Below are 23,742 nucleotides of genomic sequence, written 5' to 3'. Positions count from 1 at the left end.
TTCTATGGTAATTTGTAAAGCCGATGTTATGCAATTTTGTCTATTGATTTGTAATGAACTCGGTATTCGTCAACAACGTGAACACGTTAAACAACTTATAGCATGATCGGGCTGACATGTTTAGCCATCCTGTTAGATCCGTCCCCCCTTCTCTCGGCTTATTGCTGACACGTCACGGAGGTCACGGAGACACAGGAGCAAAGATGGCGACCGCCTACGAGAGCTTCAATTTGTGAGTATGATATTTCACCTTTCATGTTTACGGTAAAACAATTTTACAGCGAATTCAAGTACAAAACATTGTTGTTACTATTAGTCAGTGCGTCCGTGGATGCTATCTTTTCCTGCTGTTTAGGCAGACAGTGAGACACCGCTGGCGATTGTCCGCACTCTTAGCGCTAGCTACTGTCATTACCATCGGCTTTGGTTCCTACTTAAATGTTAGCTTGGTAGTTGTTGCAGGCTAACTTAGTAGGAAGTGATGCTCATTGGCTGCTAGTCATATTATTAGCTATCTAAGTGAATTAACCGTGACTTAGGTAGCGTGCAAAAGTGTCCGTAGTTAGGTAACTGTGTCCGCAAGTATTCCTCCAGAACTGAGATCGTACTGTCAGCTGTGTTTTTGATTGAATCAACTTGCTGCATTGTCGTCATTTTGAAATGTTCGGGAAAACATCGCCAATCACGAGGTGGTTTCCTGTGGCTAGCGATAGCTCGTTTGATCGGCAGTCTGCTGTAGCCACTGAGTTCTGTATGATCGTGGAAAATATTTTCCCGAGTTGAATTTGGCAAGTGGCAATTATGTGTCGTGGTAAACGTGGTATATTGAAGGCAAAAAGGGGTAACCACAGTTAGTTGTCAGGTGTGTAGTATTGACCATAGTAAGCTAGATGCACGGAGCTGCGTTTACAGGCGAACTGTAGCGTTAATGGCTGCCAAGAATAATGCAATTAGACGACACCTGTAAAATAATACAAGAGAAAATATGTTGTATTTGTGGAGGCGAGGGTACAGTGGCAAAACTGAAGAAATTTAGGTTATGTGATGACAGGCTGTATTTTCATGTGACATTGTCCCAGACGACGCATTTGGACAGTCGTATAGGAACACTTCATACTGAGAATTTAGAATGACAGTTTGTCTTTCTTCAGTGACTAACGTTACATACAGTAGAGAAGTTGGTGGTTGTGACACAAATGACATGTCAGGTCTGGAAACAACCCAAAAGTAGTCGAGCCGGATGGGGGAGGTGTGGAATGGCAAACGCTGCACATTGTTTCAGGGACAGGTAACGTGACCAGTACTCTTAAACCGGCCTTTTCACTGGGTGGTTATTAGCGCAGTAGTTTATGTGAGGGGTGGGTTGAGGTATTTGGTCTTGCGTTATGTTAAATCTCAGGTTTACATAAGAGATTATCTCCTGTTGCCTGTTTTTGTTTGGGTAGTACATGGCCCCAATGCCAGCTGACGTTGTCATATGTGCCTTGCGTGATTTTACACTTCTGGCCAGCTGCATGTTAGCAAGTCAGATTAAATGCCTTGCTCAGCAGCTGCAGCTCTTATTAGCTGTAGTCCACTTACCTAACAGTCTCTTCATACTGCTGCCTCAGTGGAATTGATGGGCTATGTTAGGAAGGAAGTCATGCAATATGAAAGCAGTGCCTATTGATTCTGTCCACCATCTTCATTGCATGTTTGTTGAACAGTATTTTTCTGATATTCTCTGTCTGTATTATTTGTAAATGTTGTTGGTCAGAAGAACTGGGTAGGCTTTGTATTTCCTCAAACCACAATTCTGTGTTAATTCCTCTCAACAAAATCAGCTTTGCAGGCATTGTTCCGCTGATTATAGTTGTATCACACAGGGACTGAGGGAGCAGAGCCTTAAGTGGAACACACCATTTAGCCTGATTGCGTTTTCACTCCTTGTGCCAGGGTATCCGGTACAGCTTGCCGGACGAGAACAACCACACTGGCGGCATCCCCTCAGAGCTGACGTTGCCTTTGAATTTGGGTGCATGTTTTTTTTGAGAAGCCAGCCCTGCTCGGTGGTGGCGGCTCTGCCAGGCCCCGCCAAAGAGAGTTCGCCCGAGCCATGCTCGATGCAGCTGTCTCCAGCTGGCCCCTTTGCCTGCGTTGCGGGGTTTCTTGGAAAAAAAAGAACGTATTGTGAAACTGGAGGTAATCAGCTCCAAACGCTGGGTCTGTTGTGAAATGCACGAGACCTTAAGCCGCTGCAGCGCCCGCATGTGTGTGTGTGACGTCACGCCAAGAGCACCATTAGCCAAAGGGGGCTTCGCTTTCCACCTGCGGTCTGTGCCAGGAGTGAGCCTGCCCGCTGTCCCAGTGGCCTTTGTTAGTTGCCCGAAATGAACTTTCCATTGCCCCTGCCAGGGCGGCTGTTGATAGGGGGAATTAAAGTATGTCTTCACTGGGTCCCTTTTGACCAATATCGTGAGTTACACTGAGGGGGGAAATGTCTTTGAAAGCTGCTTCCGCAGTGAGAAGAAACATCGTTCTTATATAAGGAGATGCTTCACTAGTTATACCATTAAAACCGTTAGGCCTAGATTACAAAATGGCTTTTGTTCAATGCCACATTGCACGAAATGTCAGGCTTAAATCGACAAGTTGGTTTTGCTCTGCGGGGTTGCTGACTGCACAAGGCATTTCTGCTTTCAACAGATCTGCTCCTCAGATCTGCTTATGAGAGAAAGGAGCTCTGCGATACATTTTTAAGCGTCCCTTTCCAGGCAAATCTGGCTGATTTGCTGGCAGGGAATTCATAAGGTGCAGCGAATTCTATTCTGTTTTTTTGGGGGGTGAATGTGAGGATTAGTCTCGAGGAGAGGCGTACCGCAGCGAATCCTAATTCTCGCAGACAGCCCTGGAGCTGACACAAAAGCCTCCCCTCCAATCGGCTGCTTTATATTCCTGAGAAATGAATCGGGAGTCTTTCTGCATACTTTGATTCTGCATACTCTCATAAGGCCGCTGCCGCTTCCGAGTAACTTTCTCAGTCTGGCTGGGGGCTTTGTTTGCATTTAGTTTTGTTCCGCCGGATAGCTTCATCCAGCTTGAGTGTCTCAGACAGGAGATATGCTCACTGTGTCAGGAGGAATATTAAAGGATCAGTAAAGCTTTGGGAATGGTCCAGTGTTCTCCGATTTGCCTGTGCTTTAATTCATGGCACAACAGCAGCATATACGCTTAGGTAAAGTATTAAAACTGTTCATTGAGAATCAACAGCAGGGTAACCTTGACTGGTCAAATTCAAACTGACGTGTTATCAAAAATCCCAGTGTTTTATTTATGAGGGCCGTGGCTGTTACATTGTGTCTCTGTGCCAACATTGCACAAGGCTGGTGATTTTGGGGTGTGTCCATGGGTTGGCTTGTGAGGCTTCTGATGGATTCGTAACACAGTATGATTGAAGTTGGCACTGAAAATGACAGGCACAGCAGCAAGCCTGATGATCACTCAAAAGTGGACAAACAGTTAAACAGTTCAACAGTGGGACCACTATAAAAGATACCATTGGCTATAATGGAATGTGACTCCAGTTTTTTTTTTTTTTTTAATTAAACCCAGTGACTTGACCACTGGTGTGGATTGCATGTCGGAGATGATTCAGCATTTCAGTGCTGTAACCCCCAGAAGCCCAGAAGCTCCTCTCCATTAAGCCTGAAGCAGCCCGCCCCCGCTATACTGCTGTGTCTCGGCAGCCAGGTCCACATCATCATCCTTTTCAGCGGCGTTATTGTTATGCTGGTGCTTTGCTGTCATCACCTTGTCATTATGCAGTTTCTTCGCGTGAATACTGAGTACGGGTGCAGTTGAGGAGGTGAGGTGAACTGCCGCGCTCTGCTCCGATTCTCGCTCTGTTTAAACTAGCGCTCGTCGCTCCACCTGCTAGTGGGAAGGTGCAGGTTTAATGTAGCAGAGCCTCGGTAAATGCAGACAGATTGGGTGTAATGAGGTGCCCCGCGCTGTCAGCCTCGTCACAGAGGGATGCATTGACGCTGGCTGCTGTCAGAGGCGATGCGGGGAATGGCGGTAGATATGTGGCTGACAGCTGGAACAGCTGTGTTCCGAAAACGTGTTCCTCCACCGGCGCTCTTTCTGGTCAGGAGGTTCTTTGTAAGGACTCGTCACCATGAGTCACTCTCTCACCTTTGTAATGAATGACAACTCCTGTTGAGTGCTCTGCAACACCTCGGAGGTTACCTCCGAATGGTAAAAAGCAAAGTTAAATGCCAGATGTGCTCTCCGAATAATTAGTAGGGTATGTATTCATCTCATGGCCTAAAAAAGATCATGGATTACTGTTGATTTCTTGGTCTTTTCATTTCCATGAAAGCGGATTTTGAAATGGCCGTGTAACATTTAAAGAGCGCAGTAGCTGGGGAGCTGATTTATCATATCAAGCCTTTAATGTTAAGAGCCATGTGAGTAATTGCTGAAGGATGTGATTTAAAGAGACAGGCTCTAGCTGAGAGACTGGGGGGGGGGCTGCAGTATAATATGGTTTGTTGTTCTGAAGAGTTGCCCTCCCCTCCCACAGGCACACCACCCCGGAGAAGTTCTTCATCGAGGCCTGTGACAATGGCGCCAGTGATGTCCTGGCCATCGACAGGGTGTCCACAGAGATGACTCTCACAGGTAAGACTGGGCCGTGGCAGTGCATTTTGGGTAGTTAACCAAATCAGGAAGAGGCTGTGCCCTGTGTGCAGGGCAAGCAGTAAAACGACCTAGAGTATAATAGAAATAGCCAGTCAAATCGAGCTGTCTATGTATGCAAATAAGTAGATAGGCTCATCATTGTATTCGTGTTCACCACACAGTCCATTATTGCCTGCATTTGCTTGGACTGATGCATTCATTCTTCTCATATAATATGACAAAGTCTGAACCCCCTGCTTCTGGTCTAAACCCAGTTTATTCAGCATGTCTTTTTATACACTACCCTCATTAACTGTGTAGACATGACAGAACTATTCACGATAAGGGGGAAGGCTTCTTTACAAAGGCATGGATGGGGGATTTACAGTGAATAAAGGTTTCACGCACGATTAGCACCCTTCTGCCCAACAAATAGTGATCCGTGTTTCCCGCTAAGGAGCTACTTTGTATTAGATTCAGCTATAAGGAATGTGGGGTTTGTTGTGTTTTTAATGGCATGGAGCAGGGCAGAAAGCACAATGGGCCTTACCACAAACAGGCTGCACATGGGCACTGCCCTCAGCAAACATCAGCCCTGACAGATGAGCACTTCCCTGGAGTATGGTACAGCTTTACGGTGGCTTCCTTAGCACTCTTTAGCCTGTATCAAACAGGCCAGTACACAGCACATTGTCATCGCAGAATCATCTGGGACCTTAGTGTCATTCTGAACTTCAGTCCACACACTAACTATTTTATGATTTTGTAGCTCGGTGAAAAATAAGAGCAGTAAATACAATATGCATTTGTGTATGTGGTTCTTAAGTGGGGAAAATATTAGGCAATAGCAAAAATGCCTTTCTGTGTAGGACGCAGCTATTATTGCTTGGAATTTGTTTTTTTATGCTTCTTCTGAATCTCTTGAAATGGCCGGGCTTGAACTACTGCATGAATTATTTGGCAGCTTAGATTTTCCAAGTATAACTCTACAAGAATGCATGCTTTTTAAAAACTCTTGATTAAACTCCTGATTTATGGAGTGTGGGCAAAAATGAAAAATCAACAGTTTTTGACCAGACAACTGCCCACATATTAAAACTGTCAAAAATTTTGTCTTTTTTGTATTTCAGCATGCTATATGTATTGAATTGGAGCTCTAGATTTATTTGGCATCATTCATTTGGCATTCATTTGGGAAATGACAGCATGGTCCAGATGCTAAGCACGAGTAGCCGTCTGTAGATGTAGCTCTGCAGTGAGAGATAGTGACAAGGATGTTGTCCGCATTGTCATGTGTCCTCAGGGAGGAAGGATGTCCCTCCGTCAGCGGTCACCAGGCCCATCTCTGGAATCATGGGAACAATTCGGCTGGTGGCAGGTACGTGTGTCCCAGAACTTCGGTTTGTCGCATGGGCCCAACTCCGCAGCATAGGGGGCGGGGGTCATCAAACAGCACGTGAATGACCCGGTACAGGCCACACATTAAATGAACCTGAGGCTGTGTGCCTGCATTTGGACTTTTCTGCAGTGGTTTTAGGGTTATGGAATTCCACTTGAGAGCTACATTAACTAAAAAAGGAGATGGCCATAATTGTTTTAATGTACCATGGACAAACTGTTCATCTACTCAGGTGAGTGTGTGTTATGATACAGTTTCCTGAAGCAGTTTAGGTTTAGTCACCATGCTGACGGGGGCGGCAGGAACGCTGCACCTGGCCATCGATCCACAAACCTTTGGGTTATGATCCCAGATCCTTACCACATACTGTACTGCATTAACTCTTAACAGGACTTCCACTCCTCTAAAATGACAGCATAAAATGTACTCTAAGTGAACGAAGTGATAAGAAATAAAATGAGCATTATTGGAGATGCTGGTAGCAAAATCCCTTCTGTAGGCATCCACAGGAAGTACTGCAAAAGCCTGCACTGTAAATGTCTATAAAACTTCAAATCTAAAGTATGAAATAAAATATTGACGCAGTGACAGAGCCTTAGCACTGGTGGTGGTTAATTATGGCTGATTTGTGGATGAGTAATACACTGGCCCTCTGTGTTTATGGAAAACAGCCTTGTTCAGCCTTTAGGGGTTTTCTGTGAGGAAAAACAGAGGGGTATTGTGGGCCTTTCCAGTGGTAGCAGCAACACAGCACATCACTGTAAATCATAAACCGAGGGCTTTGTTAGTTGAGCGGTCACAGCTGAAAGCCCAGAATCTTTAAATCACGTCACGGGTGCTGCTGGGAAGCTCGGAGTGGACCTGGAGAAACACCAGTAATGGGGAGTCTATGAGGAAATGGAACCCAGGGAAAGTGATTGGTTGTGCATACCAATCATCTCTAAGTTGGCCTTGTAAGGGCCATTGGCTTGGTGTATGCTTGGTATGTCCATTTGAATGCAAGCCCTGGGTCTCATTTCAGAATCCCTGTAGACCATCCAGACAACTTAAATATAAATTCTGACTAGATTCGATTTAGCGCTAATGATTAAGACAAAAGCCCAAGGTGTCTTGAGCGCTCTGTGTCTTAATTGTCAGTTGTGACCCCACCCCCCCACAGGGATGTACCTCATCGTCATCACTAAGAAACGGAAGGTGGGCGACCTTTTCGGCCACGCCGTGTGGAAGGCGGTCGACTTTGACGTGATCTCCTACAAGAAAACCGTTCTGCACTTGACGGACACCCAGGTACCACCGCGGCCCCTAAATAGCATCCTGCAATGCTTGAGGAAAGTTTGGTTTCAGGTCTTTCCTCTCTAGAATCCTTTTCAGTAGCATACAGCAGTTCCCTGTTGATGGATACTCTTCCAGATACTTTACAGTCTAGAGCAAGTCTGTGGGTTTATGCGTCTGATGGCAGCTGTCTTTCTCTGCATGGTTTCCCAGGGCTCTCCTTTCATGCGGATTAAGAATTCACCGTCACTCTCCTCTCTCAGGATAGCAGGATGAACTCTGGTTTCACATCAACACTCCTGTGTGCATTATTAATCAAAGCTGACATTTTAGAGCCTGCTATGGAAGGAGAGGTCTTGGCTGTACCCTCACACATTGCACATTGGAATAAGGCCTTACCAGTTTTAATAACCCACTGCACATGTGACTTCATGTGGAAGGCAAAACCATGTGTTTACCAGCATGCATTACATGGGTTACTTTCAGCACCTACCAATGTTCCTGAATAATTAAAACACTGGGACGCATCTATTGAACAGCTGTGTTTGGATTAACTTTTGAACCATCTCCTTTGAGTCAGGGATGTGAAAAATAATCACGCATAACTAATTGAAAATGTCACCCAGTTAGCCTTAATTTTCTCTGTTTGCTGTTGATTGGAATTCATTGCAAACTCTCCAGACAACATGTTTTGATCTGTTTTACGTCTGTTTAATGAGGTGCTTTGATTAAGAGAGCTGATTGAGATGCTGAGGTAGTTACCATTCTAGAGACGGGAGGGGTGGAGTAAAGGAAAAGCAGGGAGCTAAAGAGCCAAGATCATGTTGTTTTGGGTTATATGGTACACTGCAAAGAGGGATGGGAAGATAGGAAGGCCTGGGATTGGCTGGGAGGTTAGTTCAGGAGGAGAGGGAGGCCCTGTACACACAGGAAGTGCAAGGGAACAGGCAGATAGTTTCTTTCAGCGGTGACACAGAGCAGGGCGTGCCGTACCAGGCCAGGGCCGAAGCAAAGGTACGGCACACTGCCAAAAGAAGAGCATGGTGTTCTACTTTCCTACACCGTCACTTTCCAGATGCGGGTTGAACTGGAAGTTTCCACCGATGACATTGCCAGTTACATAAAGTACATTGCAGAGTCAGGTGGGACGGCATAATTTTCCAGGTTTAACACAAATAAACCGTGTATAAAAATACATGTTCTTATGCCTTGCATATGTTCTCCCGGTGCTCGTTGGCTTGCAGCGAACCACTCACATTCCAGTACTTTCCCCCATCCCAGATGCAGGACAACAAGACCTTTCTGTCCATGATCAACAACGTGCTGACCACAGACGGCTTCTACTTCGCCACCGACTACGACCTGACCCACACCCTGCAGCGGCTCTCCAACACCAGCCCTGACTTCCAGGAGATGAGCCTGCTGGAGCGGGTGAGCGAGGGAGGGAGCGGGGGGGGCAGGCAGGCACGCAGGGCGGGGGAGTCTGCGAGGCCGGCCGGGCAGCTCGACCAGGGTCTGCTCTCTCCAGGCAGGCAGCAGAGCTTAGAATGACGTGATCCATAATGGAGGCCTGTCCAACAGCAGTGTCATGTTATCCAGCCTGCTAACACCCCCCTCCCCAACTGACTGAGTAAAGCAGACGCAGGCTATACCCACCACACTGCCTTTAGTGTCTGTGTGCATACACACACACACACAGACTACACGCCTACTTTAGTGTGAGTGCACTTCCACACATACACGCTCAAGCTAATCTCACCACACCTCCTTTACACACACACACACACACACACACACTTACACACACACACGCATAGACTAATCCCTACATGCACAGTACCTGACAGCTCATTAGACAGTGTTTTCCTGAGGCCTGAGCTGCCCTAGCACGCCCACGCCTGACTGTCTTATCCCTGCAAGAGTCATCAGCTCTGTTGAAGGATAATCAGAGAACACTGAGCCTCGTCAGGTCAGAGACAGCCTCGTGGCACTGTGAAGGAAGTCTGTAGTGGTGATCTCAACTCAGTCCCCTCCAACTGCTGTTTATTTTCCTCAGTAGTTTGTTCACTCACTTTGATTGTCTGGGAACTGATTGGAGGAACTGTACCAGCTTGGTTGTGACGGGTTGTTTTTGCTCTTTGTAGGCAGATCAGAGATTTGTATGGAACGGGAATCTCTTGAGAGAATTCATTGCACAACCAGAGGTAAGGATTAAAATGTGAGCAAGTAAATAAAGCAAATAATTAAATAATAATGAACTCAAGTGCAGTGCATAGGAGACAGTTATTTACTCATACTGAACCGCAAAAACATATTTTTCTGAATCTGAGCATTGCTTGTTCTTTCCCCGACAGCTCCACAAGTTTGTATTCCCAGTCATCCATGGATGTATCCTTTCTGTGTGTGTGTGTGTGTGTGTGTATGCACGCATGCGCGCGCGCTCAAACTAGTATGCATTGGGAGTACAATTTCTAGTTCCTGAAAAGACATTACATTGCATTGTGTGTTAATATTTGTTAATTCATAGTGAGAGGGAGGCCGGCTGAGGACCAGTTGTGATTGAACAGTCTGCAACAGGCCTCCCCCCTGCCTGCCTGTGCAGTTGGCTAGTTCAGTCCCTACATGGCAGCAGAGGTTTCTGTGTAACCATAAAATAATCTGCATGCGGGACAGAAGTAGGAAAGTGGAAAATAAGATTAGTAATTGAAAGTAAACTGTAATGGAATTTACACAATATCTCATGTCGATTAGATCTGCATATATAGAGAAAGACAAGATTAGGATTTGATTTAATAAGATATGCTGTGGACCACACCAGTAACAACTGTTGCTCTTTTACTTAATTGAATAATGTATACTGATTATATATACAGTTAAAACCGTAGCTCTGTTTAGTTTCTTGTATATTTTATGACTGGCTTTCTAAACCTAAGTGCATTCCCGTTTGGTAAAGCCCTTAACTCCCCCTCATTCAGTCATTGTAATGAAGTCCTGCTGTATTAATGGGAAGATCTTTGACTGGATCGTTATCTCCAGAAGGAGCTGCTTCCGGGCGGGGGTGCGGTACTACGTGAGAGGTGCGTGCGTGAACGGGGCAATGGCAAGCAAGTAACGGCTAGTCAACGGGATTTGGGAGCAGGGCATTATGGGTCTGAGCTCTGGGAGTGAGGGTGCGGTGCACAGCAGTGAGAGAAGTGCGCTGGAGTAGAGATGAGTGCTTTGACAGTTGAACCCCGGGGGCATATGGGGAAGGTGTAAGGCTCTGGAAGCCGTAGGTTTGAATGCCAGTCGGACACTGCTTTTGCGCCCTCCAGAAGGGCCCTCTGCTGCAGTGTCTCTGGTAATTATCGCAGACAATGTTCACGCCTCACTGCTGGTGTTACCTCCGTAGGCATTGACTCGGAGGGCCACGCTGCTAACTTTGTGGAGACGGAGCAGATTGTCCAGTACAATGGAGGGAAGGCATCATTTGTACAGGTGAGTTCTCCCCAGGCCCAGGGATCACAGCTGTAGAGATCGGAAGATGCAGCAGCATTTAAATGATTAATAGTGTCTCCTTCATAAATGGCAGAGATAATGTTTTGGGCTGATGGCAGTCATCTGAGGTGAGTAACCCTCCGTGATGCTGTTCTCTCTCTCTCTCTCTCTCTCTCTCTCTCTCTCGTTCACTGCCTCTTTCCTTAGACTCGAGGGTCCATGCCCTTCTTCTGGTCCCAGAGGCCCAACTTGAAGTACAAGCCCAAGCCACAGATCAGCAAAACCACCAATCACGTGAGGCTTTTCAGTTTTCATTTAAAGTTTCCACCAATCACACATGGTTAGCTTATCTTTATCTACAACTCTTACAATTGTCCAAAGTGTCACTATATCTTGAGAGATATTGCCTAGGTTTAGTATCCTTTATTAAAGAAGGAGAAAATATCAGTAGAACATTCTGTTTTTACCCAAAATTCTCACTATGAACAATTATAGTATGGAATGTTCTAAATCATATCAGCGATTGCAGTTTTGTTCAGTTCTTGGCCCCAGACCTACTTTTTGTAACTGTACAGTTGGTTATCTATTCAGAACAGCTCTGGGATTCTTGTCTGCTGGTTAATGCTGATATTTTCTTTTCAACAGTTGGATGGCTTCCAGAGACACTTTGACTCCCAGATCATCACCTATGGAAAGCAAGTCATTCTAAACTTGGTGAGTGTTTTTTTTTTTTTTTAAACATCTGTTCACTGGCTGAGAGTGTGCATTTTAAAGAGGGCTGGGAGCTGTATGGTTATTTTGGGAATGAGTATAATTCCTGGCTGTGCTCCTCTTTCACCAGGTCAACCAGAAGGGGTCAGAGAAGCCCCTGGAGCAGGCTTTTGCTAAAATGGTGTCCAACCTGGGAAATGGCATGGTCAAGTAAGTGTCGCACTTCAGGTGGAAATTTCAGGTGTAACGATACAACTAGGCGTTGCTGCATCTCAGCATTCACAGTGACCACACTTTGTAGATGTGTAAGAATTTAAAGTGCTCCCAGAAACAACCATGTGAATGACTTTATTTGGATAGCAGCTGCACCGACAGACTGTGAATGTCCCCCGTTTACCGGCCCTGTACCCTGACAGGTACATAGCGTTTGACTTCCACAAGGAGTGCAGTCGGATGAGGTGGGACAGGCTCCAGATCTTGGTGGACGCCGTCTCGAAGATGCAGGACGAATTTGGGTACATATTCACTCACTTCCTGTTGACAGCTCAGGAATAAGAGTTGCTACATGTGTGCATATGTCTGCTTGATTTTTGTTTTGATGTGAGTGAGGGGAGTTTTATACTGGCAAATGTAAAGAGATATTCTTGTGTCTGTATTCTGTCAGACGTCCCTCTGTCTCCCTGCCTCTGCTCGTGTTCCAAACTTCCTCGTAATCTTCCCTCAACAGCACTGATCTCTGATCAGTGGACTGCATCTGAGCAGTTTGCTTTGTGCTTATAGCACTAATCAGAGAACAGTGTTGCAGAGCGGGCAGAGGGAGTGAGGGAACCGTGTGGAATGTGGACATTCTCTGCCTGTGCAGCCACTTCCTACCTGAGTCACATGACCCCTCCCTCCCCGCAGCTACTTCCTGGTGGACTCGGACGGGAAGGTGCAGATGCAGCAGGAGGGCACGTTCCGCAGTAACTGCATGGACTGCCTGGACCGGACCAACGTCATCCAGAGCCTGCTGGCCCGCCGGTCGCTGCAGTCCCAGCTGCAGGTCAGCCATCTCAGACACCTCCTCATATCGATTGAGCTCTTGGTGTTGTATCTTTTTCATGTCTCATTGGTCTGGACGTTTAGAAGAGAAATCAAGGCAGGACTATCAGCTGTGTGAGATCCTTTTGTTGAGCACAGATGTTTAAATCGTACAACTACATCTGCAGTCTGGAAGGTGTTTCACATTTGAATTGATATTCTGGCATCCTGCATATTGATCATTGGCTCAGTTTTATTGTCGGACCACAACAGGAGGTTAGGAAGGCCATGCTGATCCAGTCAGAAGCCAAAAACAGACAGGAATCTCAAATTCACGTCTATTCTTGATGCCTTCTTAGCCCAAAGGGGCCAGTAGTAGAAGTATCCAGCTGCTGTTCATGCGCTGTGCACCTCCCTCCATCTTGGCTCAATGTCACTCCCTGTTTCCACAGAGGCTGGGTGTCCTGCACGTGGGCCAGCGCATTGAAGAGCAGGCCGATTTTGAGAAGATCTACAAGAACGGTAAGCCCCTTACCTTCCACTCATGGGAGTGTCGCCTGCCAAACGCCCAATCAGAGAGGCTGGACTTACCCCTTCACCAGCGCTGCTCTGACTGTGGGTCTCTCTCTGTCTCACCAGCATGGGCTGACAATGCCAATGCGTGCGCCAAGCAGTATGCAGGCACAGGAGCTTTGAAGACTGATTTCACCAGGTGAGAGACCATCCTGCCCATTTATCGCAGTCCGCCAGCACCCAACATACAGACAAAAAAGCAGAAAGGGTATGATGTACAGAGACCATGCCAAAGACCTCACTATTTGCAGGGTAGGGGGCGGGGTCTGATGGTGGTGATTGACAGCGTGATGTCACTGAGGCTGGTCTCTCCTCTCTCAGGACAGGGAAGAGGACCCAGTGGGGGCTGGTGATGGACGGCTGGAACTCCATGATCAGATACTACAAAAATAACTTCTCTGATGGCTTCAGACAGGTGCGTTTATGTGTGTATGCTTCCCCACCTGATAACTTGTCGTCTGTCCTCAGGCGGAATCAAAGAAAACCAAGAGTGAGTGGGTTCAGCTACAAAGCGATTCATTTAAAAATACACAGATACCAGAAGGGAACTACAATCAACAGAGCAGTTAGAGGCAAGACAAACAAGGAAGTTGTAATAAGAGTATTTATTCCAAACTTAACATCTGACTATATCAACATTAAATCAATAATTGGAGGCATAATCAGAATTGCATCATTGTTGATAAAAACAAAAATAAAATTAAGTGTAAAGATGCTTGTACAACTGGTAATGGCACTCCAAGACCACACCATCAGCTGAGACTCTCAGTGTATGTACACAGTGACCTAAAGGTGAGGTGTTTTTATTTTGCTATGGTGGAGCTGCAGACAAGTCTTTTTTATAGTAAAACAATAAAGGAAGGGAGTGTTAAGGAAAGAAACGTTAAGACTTTCTCAACACCAGGATGAAAACAGTATAACATGCTTGAGCTGACCCCAAAGAATGTGAGAATCCCAAAATTTGTTTTCATCCTTCCTAGGTCTGAATCCTTATATCTTCCTTATGTTGCCATTGCCACTGGCACCAGGGCAGCCCTAGGCTATATTTGGATAGCTCTCAGCTGTGAGTTAGAGATTCTGCTCTGTGTGTGCTTGGTCAGCCCTAGGCCATGAGTGCTCTTGTTTGCCCTGGGCTGGTGGTGGTGAGAGTTTGCTCAGTCTGCGTTTGGTCTCTCTCTGTATGCGTGGTTTGCAGGACTCCATCGATCTCTTCCTGGGGAACTACGCTGTAGACGAGGCAGACGGACCCACACCGCTCCATGTCCAGAAAGACTGGAAGTTCCTCACGGTCAGTCCTGACGCTGCCCCCTGCTGGGAGTATGAGGGAGGAGCGGGAGTGACTGGTCTTTCTCCAGACACTGAGCTCCTACTGTTCATACCACCAGCAGCTGTGGACGTCTGAATGCACTTCAGCAAACAAACAGCCTGTCTTTACAGATAGTGGTTTGTAATGTGTGCATTCCCTGGATTGTGTGAGTGATTTTAATTATTTTCTTTTTTCCCGGTACCATTAGCTGCCTATCATCATGGTGGTTGCATTCTCCATGTGTATCATCTGCCTCCTCATGGCTGGTAAGTGGACCATTTATTAGTATGAGTTTTTTACAGTTCTTCTTGGAGGTTATGCCACTTTGATAAACCTTGATCACTGCCAGTACTGAATGTTTCAGCATATACTGAAACTTTTTTGCTACGTGCTCCATATGAAGTGGTAATACTGTGTGAAGACAGCTTCTTCATAACGCGAACTTTGCCTCAGTGGCTCCATCCTATCCCTAATGTAACATGGCATTGGTGACACTCTGCCTTCTGTGCCAGGTGACACGTGGACGGAGACGCTGGCCTACGTGCTGTTCTGGGGCTCAGCGAGCGTGGGCACGGCCGCCGTCATCCTGTTCAACGGCCACGAGTTCGTGGATGCGCCCAAGCTGGTGCAGAAGGAAAAGATGGACTGAATGTGTGTGTGTGGAAAGCAGCTCGGTCCTGCAGACTCTTCCTCTTCCACCTCCTCCTCCTCTTCCTCCTCCTCCCAACTGCACCAGGCCTGGAGTCTGTACTGACCTGCTCTCCACACTGTCCTCACACTCGAGTTTTCTGTTCCAGAGCTGCTGTCTCTCCACCAGGGAGCACACGGACCCCGCGCCGACGGTCCCTTCCACGCCGCTGCTCATCCGCATCCCACAATTCCTTGCTCTCGTCCGGCACCGGGCCTGGTGTCTGTACTGACCAACTCCCTGCACTGCTGTTAGTTTCCAATCCCACGATTCCTTGCCCACATCTATGGGTCTGGTGTCTCTTCCAGCCTGCTCTCCTCTCGTATGTCTATCCCAGAGGCCCTTTCACTCTAACAGGGAGCACCTCATTTGTCTCCAGTATTTGTCACTATTGTCAGAGGGGTCTGTGTGTTTATTGTCTTTGGTGAGCAGTAGGAAGAGGGGCGTTCTTTCTTAGAAGAGGTGTTTCTTATTGTCTCTTTAGGGGAGGAAGAAGGCACCTGTACAGGGAAGCAGTCCCGGTCTGCCTGCTCTGTCTGTTCAGGAGATTTTTTTGAAAACTTCGGACTCAGATGAGGCTCACATGAGTTTCTCTTAGTCTACCTTATGAATTGCTGTCACAGAATGCTTTTACACCAGTGTAGATTTCATACAAGGTTACCATTACATGCACTAATAAACAGAACACATCGCTTTGATCATGTCTACAATGCTGTATAGTCTCGTTGTGGTTGAGGAGTCCACAGGGAACAGCCTGGCACATACAGTATTTAGAAGAATTAGAATTTTAGAAGTGTTTACAGTATAATGTCAATTTTTTATTTTTAGTCTTCCTCCTGATTTCAGCAAACCTGAAAATATTCATATTTAATGGTGTACAAAAATCATGAAAACAGATCATTCCTCTCTCTCATGAGCCCACCTTCACATAAAGATTACCAAGGGACTCCTGGAGAAACCAGTCATTTCCCTCACATTTTTTAAGCAGGACTGTTTGAGAGAAATCGCACAAGAGTGGTGGAGCCTTCAAGATAATACAAGGTTAAATTAGGACCACTTCAACACTTCAATCAGAACTAATGGTGGTGTCGCTTTGCCATTTTTCCTCCACTACGCAACAGCGCCCCCTCTGGCAGAGTGGTGGTTTGCTTGTTAGTTTTGAATTAGCTCCTCCCAGTTTCCGCTCCCTGCTGTCTAAACTCTGCTCTGACTACACACCATTGTGGAGCCCTATTGTACATGTTTGCCCAGCAGTGTGGGAACAGGGCGGACTTGCTGAGGGTTGTATTTTATTGGAATTCACTTGTACTATGTTTCTCATTCTGACACTTTCAGGAAGGATTCAGACCAATCAGAATGTAGAATATTTTACTATGCCTTTCTCATGTTGTTGCTCTGCTATCGATTTAGTGGTCCAAAGTGCGATACTGTACATAATGCAGTGCTGAGTGCATCCATCATGCTGTACTATAGTTGCCATGTTTTACGGTCTTTGGTATAAGGATGATGTCACTGACTTGGCTGCTTTAGCTAGTTTTAACCCTTTAGTGCACATAGTTGCAGTGTACTTCTGCATTTACAGAGAATACTTTTATTCTTTGTAAGAAAAAAAAGCAGTTTACCATTATTTGCAATAAAAAAAAACATGCTCTGTTAATAGATAAAGATTTTCTTGAAGCCACATTTTAGGCTTGACTGCTTTGCTAAGCAAGAAAAAAAGTGATGAATTCTCAACCAACTTAAGCTTGTCTACTGTGCAAACTCTATGTATAAATGAGACCTGTAAAGTGTACATTTTAGGTAATCTATGTATCATATACATTTCCTTGTAATTATGTACTGTATATTTTACATTGGGATCTGTATGCAGAATAGTTGTCAATGCAAATCATGTACAAGCAAAGATGGTAAGGTTGGTGCTCAAGCCACCTATTTAGATGACTTGTAATTTGGTGACATCCAGATGGCATGGAAAAGATGAATAGATTACTTGTGTTTCCTTCATTCCTGTTGACAACTTTACTGCATTTGAATTAGATTTTTTTCAGATTGTTTACTATAGTTAAATATGACTTCAATTATATAAATCTCCATGCTGGGAAGAAATTAAAGCAAGCAAGATACTTCCTTCCTCTCAGTTAGTTTTATTTTGCATTGTAACTCTCACCAGTATTTTCTCCGTTTTTGAAAATGCAATAATAATAGTTTGCTTGGCATGATGGGTCTGTCTGTATTTTTTCTGAAATCATTTTGAATGGTATTTAAGAGGAAGGATTTTTTTCTTTACGTTTCTTTGAGTAAGTCATACTGAGATCACTGTGTGAATCAGCATCCATTCCAGTGTTATTTGCATCCAGTTATTCAGTTCTCCCCAGTCCAGACTATTACACAGGTGTTCAGAGTGAGACTTATTGTACTGATTCCCCTCCTCCCTCCGCACATACGCCCCTGACCTAGATATTCACATTTTGCTTAAAAGGCACCTAGCGCTGGCTTTATGAGAAAGTAAAAACAAATTATGAAAGTACTGGCTTGGTCATACCAAGGATTTATAAATCAGCCTTATACTGGCCATTGGCTTTGTGTGTGTGCTCACATCCAGCTGAACACTTTCTCTGGGGGCTGATTACAAAATACTGATTTTTGTCCTTTCTTATCTTTGTCCTTACTCTGAATTTTGTCCTGAGTCAATTTCAGGTTCCAATATACATAACATACCATGTGTCTAATATGAAAAGACCTGATGATTGAAAACTGTCCTGGGTGCCATTTAACACTATATTAAAAGGGTTTATATAAAATGGTGGGCTGCATTCCAACAGTCTTCATATGATTGGTTTAGTATGGCATAATGTGTGTATAAAATAATAATGATAAAATGGGTGTAAACTTACATATACAGACTAGATAAAAGAAAATGATGTAACTGTTTTAATGATACCAGCTTGCTGGTTGTTACACACATTTTTGTTATTCTGAACGACTCATCATGAATGATTTAAGAAAAGGGCATTTGAAATTAAGCCTGAAATCTTTGTCTTGTTTTGTTTTATTTATAATTTTTTCTCATTATTTACATTCTGCAATAGATGGTCATAGAGGGGGATAACAATCGGGGGATGAAATACTGGGATAATGGGTAATATCTTTAATGAGTTTTATGTCTTGATTTTTTTTCTGTACATTCCTTCATTCTGAACTAAATTCTTGTCATGCAGACTCCACATATCCACTTATGTTGACTGGAGTGTCTGTTGCTATGGCCGTTGCTTAATTGCAGAACTCACTTTTCATTGCTGTTTGTCTTAAAAGCAAAGAAATACCTTGATAAAGGAGGGCTCGTGAAAAACATTCCAATGGTCCAGGTTTGTTGCATCTCTCCCCTGTTCTTATTTAAATGACAGTAGTTACAGTGTGAGACTTATTCTATTCTAGGTGTAACCCAAAAAAAAAAAAAAAAAATTGTTAGGAAACCATTTTCTCTGGTACTGTTGGTTCTGTCACCGGTGTGATGTATACACATGGAGGTGTCAACATTACTGAAAAATCTTTCTCTTTCCAGTCCACTGTTGTTCCATGTTTGAGGTGATTTGCTAATGGTTTATTTTATTTCGAACTGAATAAACTTGGATGAAAAACTAACCAAAGGAGTTTATTGCCTGTGTTGCTTCAGAGGAATTGCAGGCAGTTACAAATAGACACATTGATTTTCTTGTCATTCCTTGAATTTCTGACCCATGAAAGATACTTAAACCATTTGGTAGATGTTGTTTGTTGCCATTACGTTTGTCTGCAAATAGTAGTCTTATACATTTTATTTTTGTATCTATTAATAAATCTGTTCAAAATACATTATTGTTATAGACTAATCAAAGTACATGTATAAACAAGCGTGGCAGGAGAAGTAATTTTCCAGGATCCATTACCCAAAACCACTACAATGTGGCACTCATACCAATGCACCAAGCAGATCTGTTGCTTTAACGTTTTTGTCCCAACGTTTGGTACTTATTTCATTATTTAGCCATATAAACAATTGTTTTTTTGTTGACATTATTGTCAATATGTGTCACCTCCGCATATTACTAACCTCAGACACACGGCAGCTTCAAACTTTCATATCTTTGAGCACGGTTGTATTCCTCCAATGTTATCACGGCCCTGTGATGGCGCTGTTAGCGAGTGAAGCGAAACTGTCGTTTTTTAAATTTCCGGGTTAAAAGGCAACCTGTCCTGAGAGCGGCGTATCCGTGTCGTTTGAACGATAGCTAGCCTAGCTAATTTTTCCTGGATTTGGTGGGGGATTTCTTTTTGTAGTCTGCTGCCAAAATGAAACTCGTACGGTAAGGAATGTTCAAAACGTATCTTTCATCGATATGTTCCAACGAATATTGAAGGAGCAAGTATGTTATGAAGGATGGAACTAGATTGGGTATTGCCGGCTAGATTTGCGCTAGGATTGCAAGGAGGCGGGAATTGAATGAATGGAGTGTTTTCATATTAGCTAGCCGGTTTATAGTCTGTAGACTCGTTCATGAAAACGGAGTTTCTGATTCGGCTAGGTACAATGTCTCCCTAGCTAAGCAACTAATGATGAGTTAAAATTGTGAGTTAAAACGGTAATCGTCACTAAAATCTGTAGGAAGGCTGCATATTTGTTAATGTGCAGTGCAGATGAGCTAACGTTAGATCGATGGCAGTTTCCCCCCACACCATTATCAAAAGGGTCGCTTACCACTTTGCCAATAACAATAGCTACTGAGTCATATGTAGCCACCTAGCTGTTGCATTGAGGATTCGTCCACCCCTCCTAAAACCTAACTCCGCTCAGTGAAACCCGTCTGGTCGATCAGCTGTTTTAAAGCTGTCTGATGATGTGGCTCCGTAGGGAGAAGGGGAGTGCAACTTTTATCTAAGCGCTATGCATCGTTACTTTACAGCGTACACTAGAAGTTATGATATGATGTCTCAATTAATTCACTTGACGTTAATTTGTTTTTAATTACATTATCCCCTGTGCAGATTTTTGATGAAATTGAGCCATGAGACGGTTACCGTTGAGCTGAAGAACGGCACCCAGGTTCACGGCACCATCACAGGTGAGACACATCTGGCCTGCACACTTTAAATGCACAAAAATACCTTCTTTGGGTCAAAACAGATCAACAGTCTGCCAGCTTCATTGATCTTAGGTGCCCACTTCAAAGTCACACATTCTTTGACATAAACTGCTCACTGATGTTTACTTTGCAGTTTTGAGTAATAAAGGCGAGTTATAGATTTTGATGAAGCAAAGGGTGTAGATCAGAGTCAGTGGTTTGTTCTGGAAACCCACACCTTTAGTGATGGTGATGGTACATGTCAAATGTCTGACAGTCTATGATGCTGATGCTCTGTGTGTGTGTGTGTCCTGCAGGTGTGGATGTCTGCATGAACACGCATCTCAAAGCTGTGAAGATGACACTGAAGAACAGGGAGCCCATCCAGCTGGAGTCCCTCAGTATCCGTGGCAACAACATCCGCTACTTCATCCTCCCCGACAGCCTGCCCCTGGACACCCTGCTGGTGGACATCGAGCCCAAAATCAAGTCCAAGAAGAGGGAAGCAGGTAGGAGCTCTGTAGGGTCTGGGCAACAGTGCAGGCTTGTAAGGCTTACCAGATGCTTTCATAGTACGTCCCAAGGACTGTGGGCTCTGGTGTGACATCACCATGTGGCCTCACTGTAAAGACTTACTCAAAGGTGGTGAATCTGCTGTGGTTGCGGATGTTTAAGGACATGTTGGTGCAGGATATTCTGAGCAGCTTCTCTGATCAGAACATCATGTGGATATCTTGTCCCTGTCAGTGTGGCCTCCATATCAGCCAATCCACACACCACAGAGTCAGCAAAACAGCAGAGTTGTGCTGCCTTTATGGTGGAGGTGCTGGTTGAGTGATGTATTACATGTAAGTGGTACCACTTGCTCTGGTTTGGGCTCCTCGACTGGCCACATGGTTGTCAGCCATGACACTAAATGTCACCCTGGCATTGTACAGAACCTGCAGCTTTGGACATTTTCAAATTTAGTGTGTCAGGATTCACACCCATGGAAGTAGCGGTCACAAAATGAATAGCATAGTATGCCTACGATTTCTTCATATGGAGAAAATCTGTGCAACAGAATTAGACAATGCATATTTTGAAGGCCTAGTTCAAGTTTTCATAGTAAATGGAGACATCTTGAAAGAGCACTCAAGGCTGATTTGTAAAGAATTATGCATCTTAATGATTCTTTAACATGGTTATGCAATGGATTACACATGTAAGTGTCAAAGTGTTTGAGCTACCAAGCACACTTCAGGTTAACCCTGGATTCATAAATACCTTTTTAGGTCAATCTAACCATTTACCTGGCTTCTGTTTTCTCAGAAATCACTCGCGGTGCCTTTTGAACGCTGCCATTGTTTAGACTTTGTATGCAGTTTTTATCCCAATCATTTATTCATTTACATTTATTCATTTGGCAGACGCTTTTTTCCAATGTGAATTACAAGTGAGGTAGAGAGCAACACAAGCAAAAAATCATGACTCCCATTGATTTACTTGTAATTAAGGCTGGATAAAAATAGTACCTTTCCCAGCTGGAGCATTCCAAGATTGTTAAACTTGACTGCAGGAGGTGTGATTTCAGCATACCCAGAGAAGACAGGTGTATTAACCCTTGTCTCTGTCTCTCTCAGTGGCAGGGCGAGGCCGGGGAAGGGGAAGAGGCAGAGGGCGTGGCAGAGGACGAGGAAGAGGCGGTCCAAGGAGATAAACCCCTCCCACTGCCACATCATCATCAGGGCCTGCTGTTTGTACAGTTTTTTTGGTTTGTTTTTGTATTATGTCATGGAAATATTTTGACAACCTTTGTTTTCATTTTTCAATTTTCTATAATAAACAATAACAAAGGATGATCTTTGTTTTGTGTGGTTGAATATATGATGAAACATTTTACATGGAAAATGCATGCAGCTGTTTTTTTTTTTGTCAATTTCTGTATTAACTACCTTTGCAAGTTCCATACATGTGAATAATTCAGATAATTGAGTTCTGAGGTTGCAATGCATCAGAGCCTTTTGTCTGATTGTCCTGAAGGTGAATACTTAATTTTCTTGCTGGCCCCATTCTCGTTTAAATCAATCTTCAAGCTGTTGGCCACTGGCATACAGGACCAGACCCAGTCAGACAATACAAAATTAGAGTGGCGTTTTTGTGCAGTCAGCGTATTTCTTTGGTCATGATCAAATGTACAGCTTGTCTTTACAGTTCAATAATGAGTGACACAAGCAGCTGAAATGATCAGCAATGGGTCTTGCTCAGTGATGAGCATAGTACAAATAGTACACATAACCAACCATTAATAATGAAAAGGCAGAACGATTTTATTTTTGCAACAAAAGAAACATGAAATTACTATTGGTTGAAAAGCTGTAATTCCATCATCTTGGAGAGACGGGCAGATATGCTCTTCTTTCGTAGTTCCAGCCCAAAACATTCAGGCCAAGATGTTCAGCGTTCAGGTCGTGGTGACATTGATGTTTCGTTTCAGTAAGTTTGTGTGGTTGTCCCTTTACTAATCTACAAGTGTTTACTTTAAAACTCCAGTCAGAGCAAACCTGCTCTGACTTGGTCAAGGTTAGTGTATTTATAGTGTTACTGGAATAATGGACTCTGGCAAGATGTGTGTCAGCCTTTGCTCAAAGGAGGTTGTGAATGTGTAAATGATGCATTATCTACGTGTGTGGCTGGAGAAATTTATCTGATCAAGGCAAGGTGAAAGTGGGGGTCTGTTGAATGTGAATTGAAGGCCAGGATTTGCAGTACTGTACAGTATGTTCTGCAGAGGCACATTTTAATAACTTACTATTCACATTTTGGTGATTTATATCTAACAGATGTATGAAGAAAAAACATAAGTGGTCAAAGAAAAGGATCAGCTGAACCTGGATGTGGATTTTCCTATAACCCATTTAAAGTTGTCGGAAGTTTAACTCCATATATGCCAGCTGCTGTATCTGAGTGTTTACAATCCATCCATTTTCTTTCAACTCAAAAAAGACTGATCAGAGTTTGCAATTTTGAAGTTTGAAACAATGAAACAGGTAACTAACATGAGATATTAAACTTAATGCCCAAATTTGAAAAATTACTTTAAATTTGTGTGAAACTGACAACATGAATTCTTTTTTGTTTGTTTCATTATGCCGGGGGTGGTGTAACATGAACAAAATGGAAACACTAGCATCAGGACTGTGATGGCACCAGCACCAAAGAATTTTCCCTTGCCTTGATGTAGTAGGTGTTAATGAAACCTGTTAACTCGGTACAGGACAGTCTGTTTGGAATGAATGCTATGTTGAACAAAATTGTTTTAATGTCAGTCTGGTCCATGGCAGTAAAGTGCAGTACCTGAAAGTGTATGCGTTTCAAACTGTAGGAACCTGTAGTTGTAGATTCGTTCAAACAAGAATAAACATGGGAAAGAAATACCCAACTCAAAGATGATATAAAAACTGAATTATTAATTCAGCTCATACAGTATTACAAAATGAATTCCAGCAATAGAACTTGAAATTGATAAAAAGGCCTATGTGGAATCTGACAACGA

The 23,742-nt window shown here is 44.1% G+C and overlaps 2 protein-coding genes across 2 annotated transcripts; both read left to right on the top strand.

The window, feature by feature from the left end:
- The first annotated feature begins 35 nt into the window (after window positions 1-35).
- LOC118768897 (phosphatidylinositol-3-phosphatase SAC1-B) lies at window positions 36-18,667 on the top strand. The gene is made up of 20 exons (XM_036515865.1): window positions 36-232; window positions 4,565-4,662; window positions 5,966-6,040; window positions 7,221-7,348; window positions 8,615-8,764; window positions 9,478-9,537; window positions 9,688-9,721; window positions 10,309-10,410; window positions 10,725-10,810; window positions 11,018-11,104; window positions 11,456-11,524; window positions 11,652-11,731; window positions 11,938-12,036; window positions 12,425-12,563; window positions 12,994-13,063; window positions 13,181-13,253; window positions 13,436-13,529; window positions 14,310-14,402; window positions 14,629-14,686; window positions 14,933-18,667. Exons 1-20 carry the CDS (start codon window positions 117-119, stop codon window positions 15,067-15,069), a joined length of 1,848 nt encoding a protein of 615 aa, XP_036371758.1. The 5' UTR covers window positions 36-116; the 3' UTR covers window positions 15,070-18,667.
- A 676-nt stretch (window positions 18,668-19,343) lies between these two features.
- On the top strand, window positions 19,344-21,978 carry LOC118769278 (small nuclear ribonucleoprotein Sm D1-like). The gene is made up of 4 exons (XM_036516325.1): window positions 19,344-19,451; window positions 20,131-20,207; window positions 20,525-20,716; window positions 21,830-21,978. Exons 1-4 carry the CDS (start codon window positions 19,438-19,440, stop codon window positions 21,904-21,906), a joined length of 360 nt encoding a protein of 119 aa, XP_036372218.1. The 5' UTR covers window positions 19,344-19,437; the 3' UTR covers window positions 21,907-21,978.
- Window positions 21,979-23,742: the final 1,764 nt, after the last annotated feature.

Source organism: Megalops cyprinoides, chromosome 21 (assembly GCF_013368585.1).
Source record: "Megalops cyprinoides isolate fMegCyp1 chromosome 21, fMegCyp1.pri, whole genome shotgun sequence".
NCBI lineage: Eukaryota > Metazoa > Chordata > Actinopteri > Elopiformes > Megalopidae > Megalops > Megalops cyprinoides.
The sequence above is the reverse complement of the archived record's forward strand: the minus strand, read 5'-3'. Positions and strand labels throughout refer to the sequence as shown.

What these genes read in the sequence shown, in the direction of transcription:
- LOC118768897 (XM_036515865.1), top strand. Translation starts at nt 117, where the DNA reads ATGTTTAGCCATCCTGTTAGATCCGTCCCCCCTTCTCTCGGCTTATTG. An exon ending in AACAATTCGGCTGGTGGCAG is followed by an intron (nt 6,041 to 7,220) that starts GTACGTGTGTCC and finishes ACCCCCCCACAG; the next exon opens with GGATGTACCTCATCGTCATC. An exon ending in CTGGGAAATGGCATGGTCAA is followed by an intron (nt 11,732 to 11,937) that starts GTAAGTGTCGCA and finishes GTACCCTGACAG; the next exon opens with GTACATAGCGTTTGACTTCC.
- LOC118769278 (XM_036516325.1), top strand. An exon ending in GGTTCACGGCACCATCACAG is followed by an intron (nt 20,208 to 20,524) that starts GTGAGACACATC and finishes TGTGTCCTGCAG; the next exon opens with GTGTGGATGTCTGCATGAAC. An exon ending in GTCCAAGAAGAGGGAAGCAG is followed by an intron (nt 20,717 to 21,829) that starts GTAGGAGCTCTG and finishes TGTCTCTCTCAG; the next exon opens with TGGCAGGGCGAGGCCGGGGA.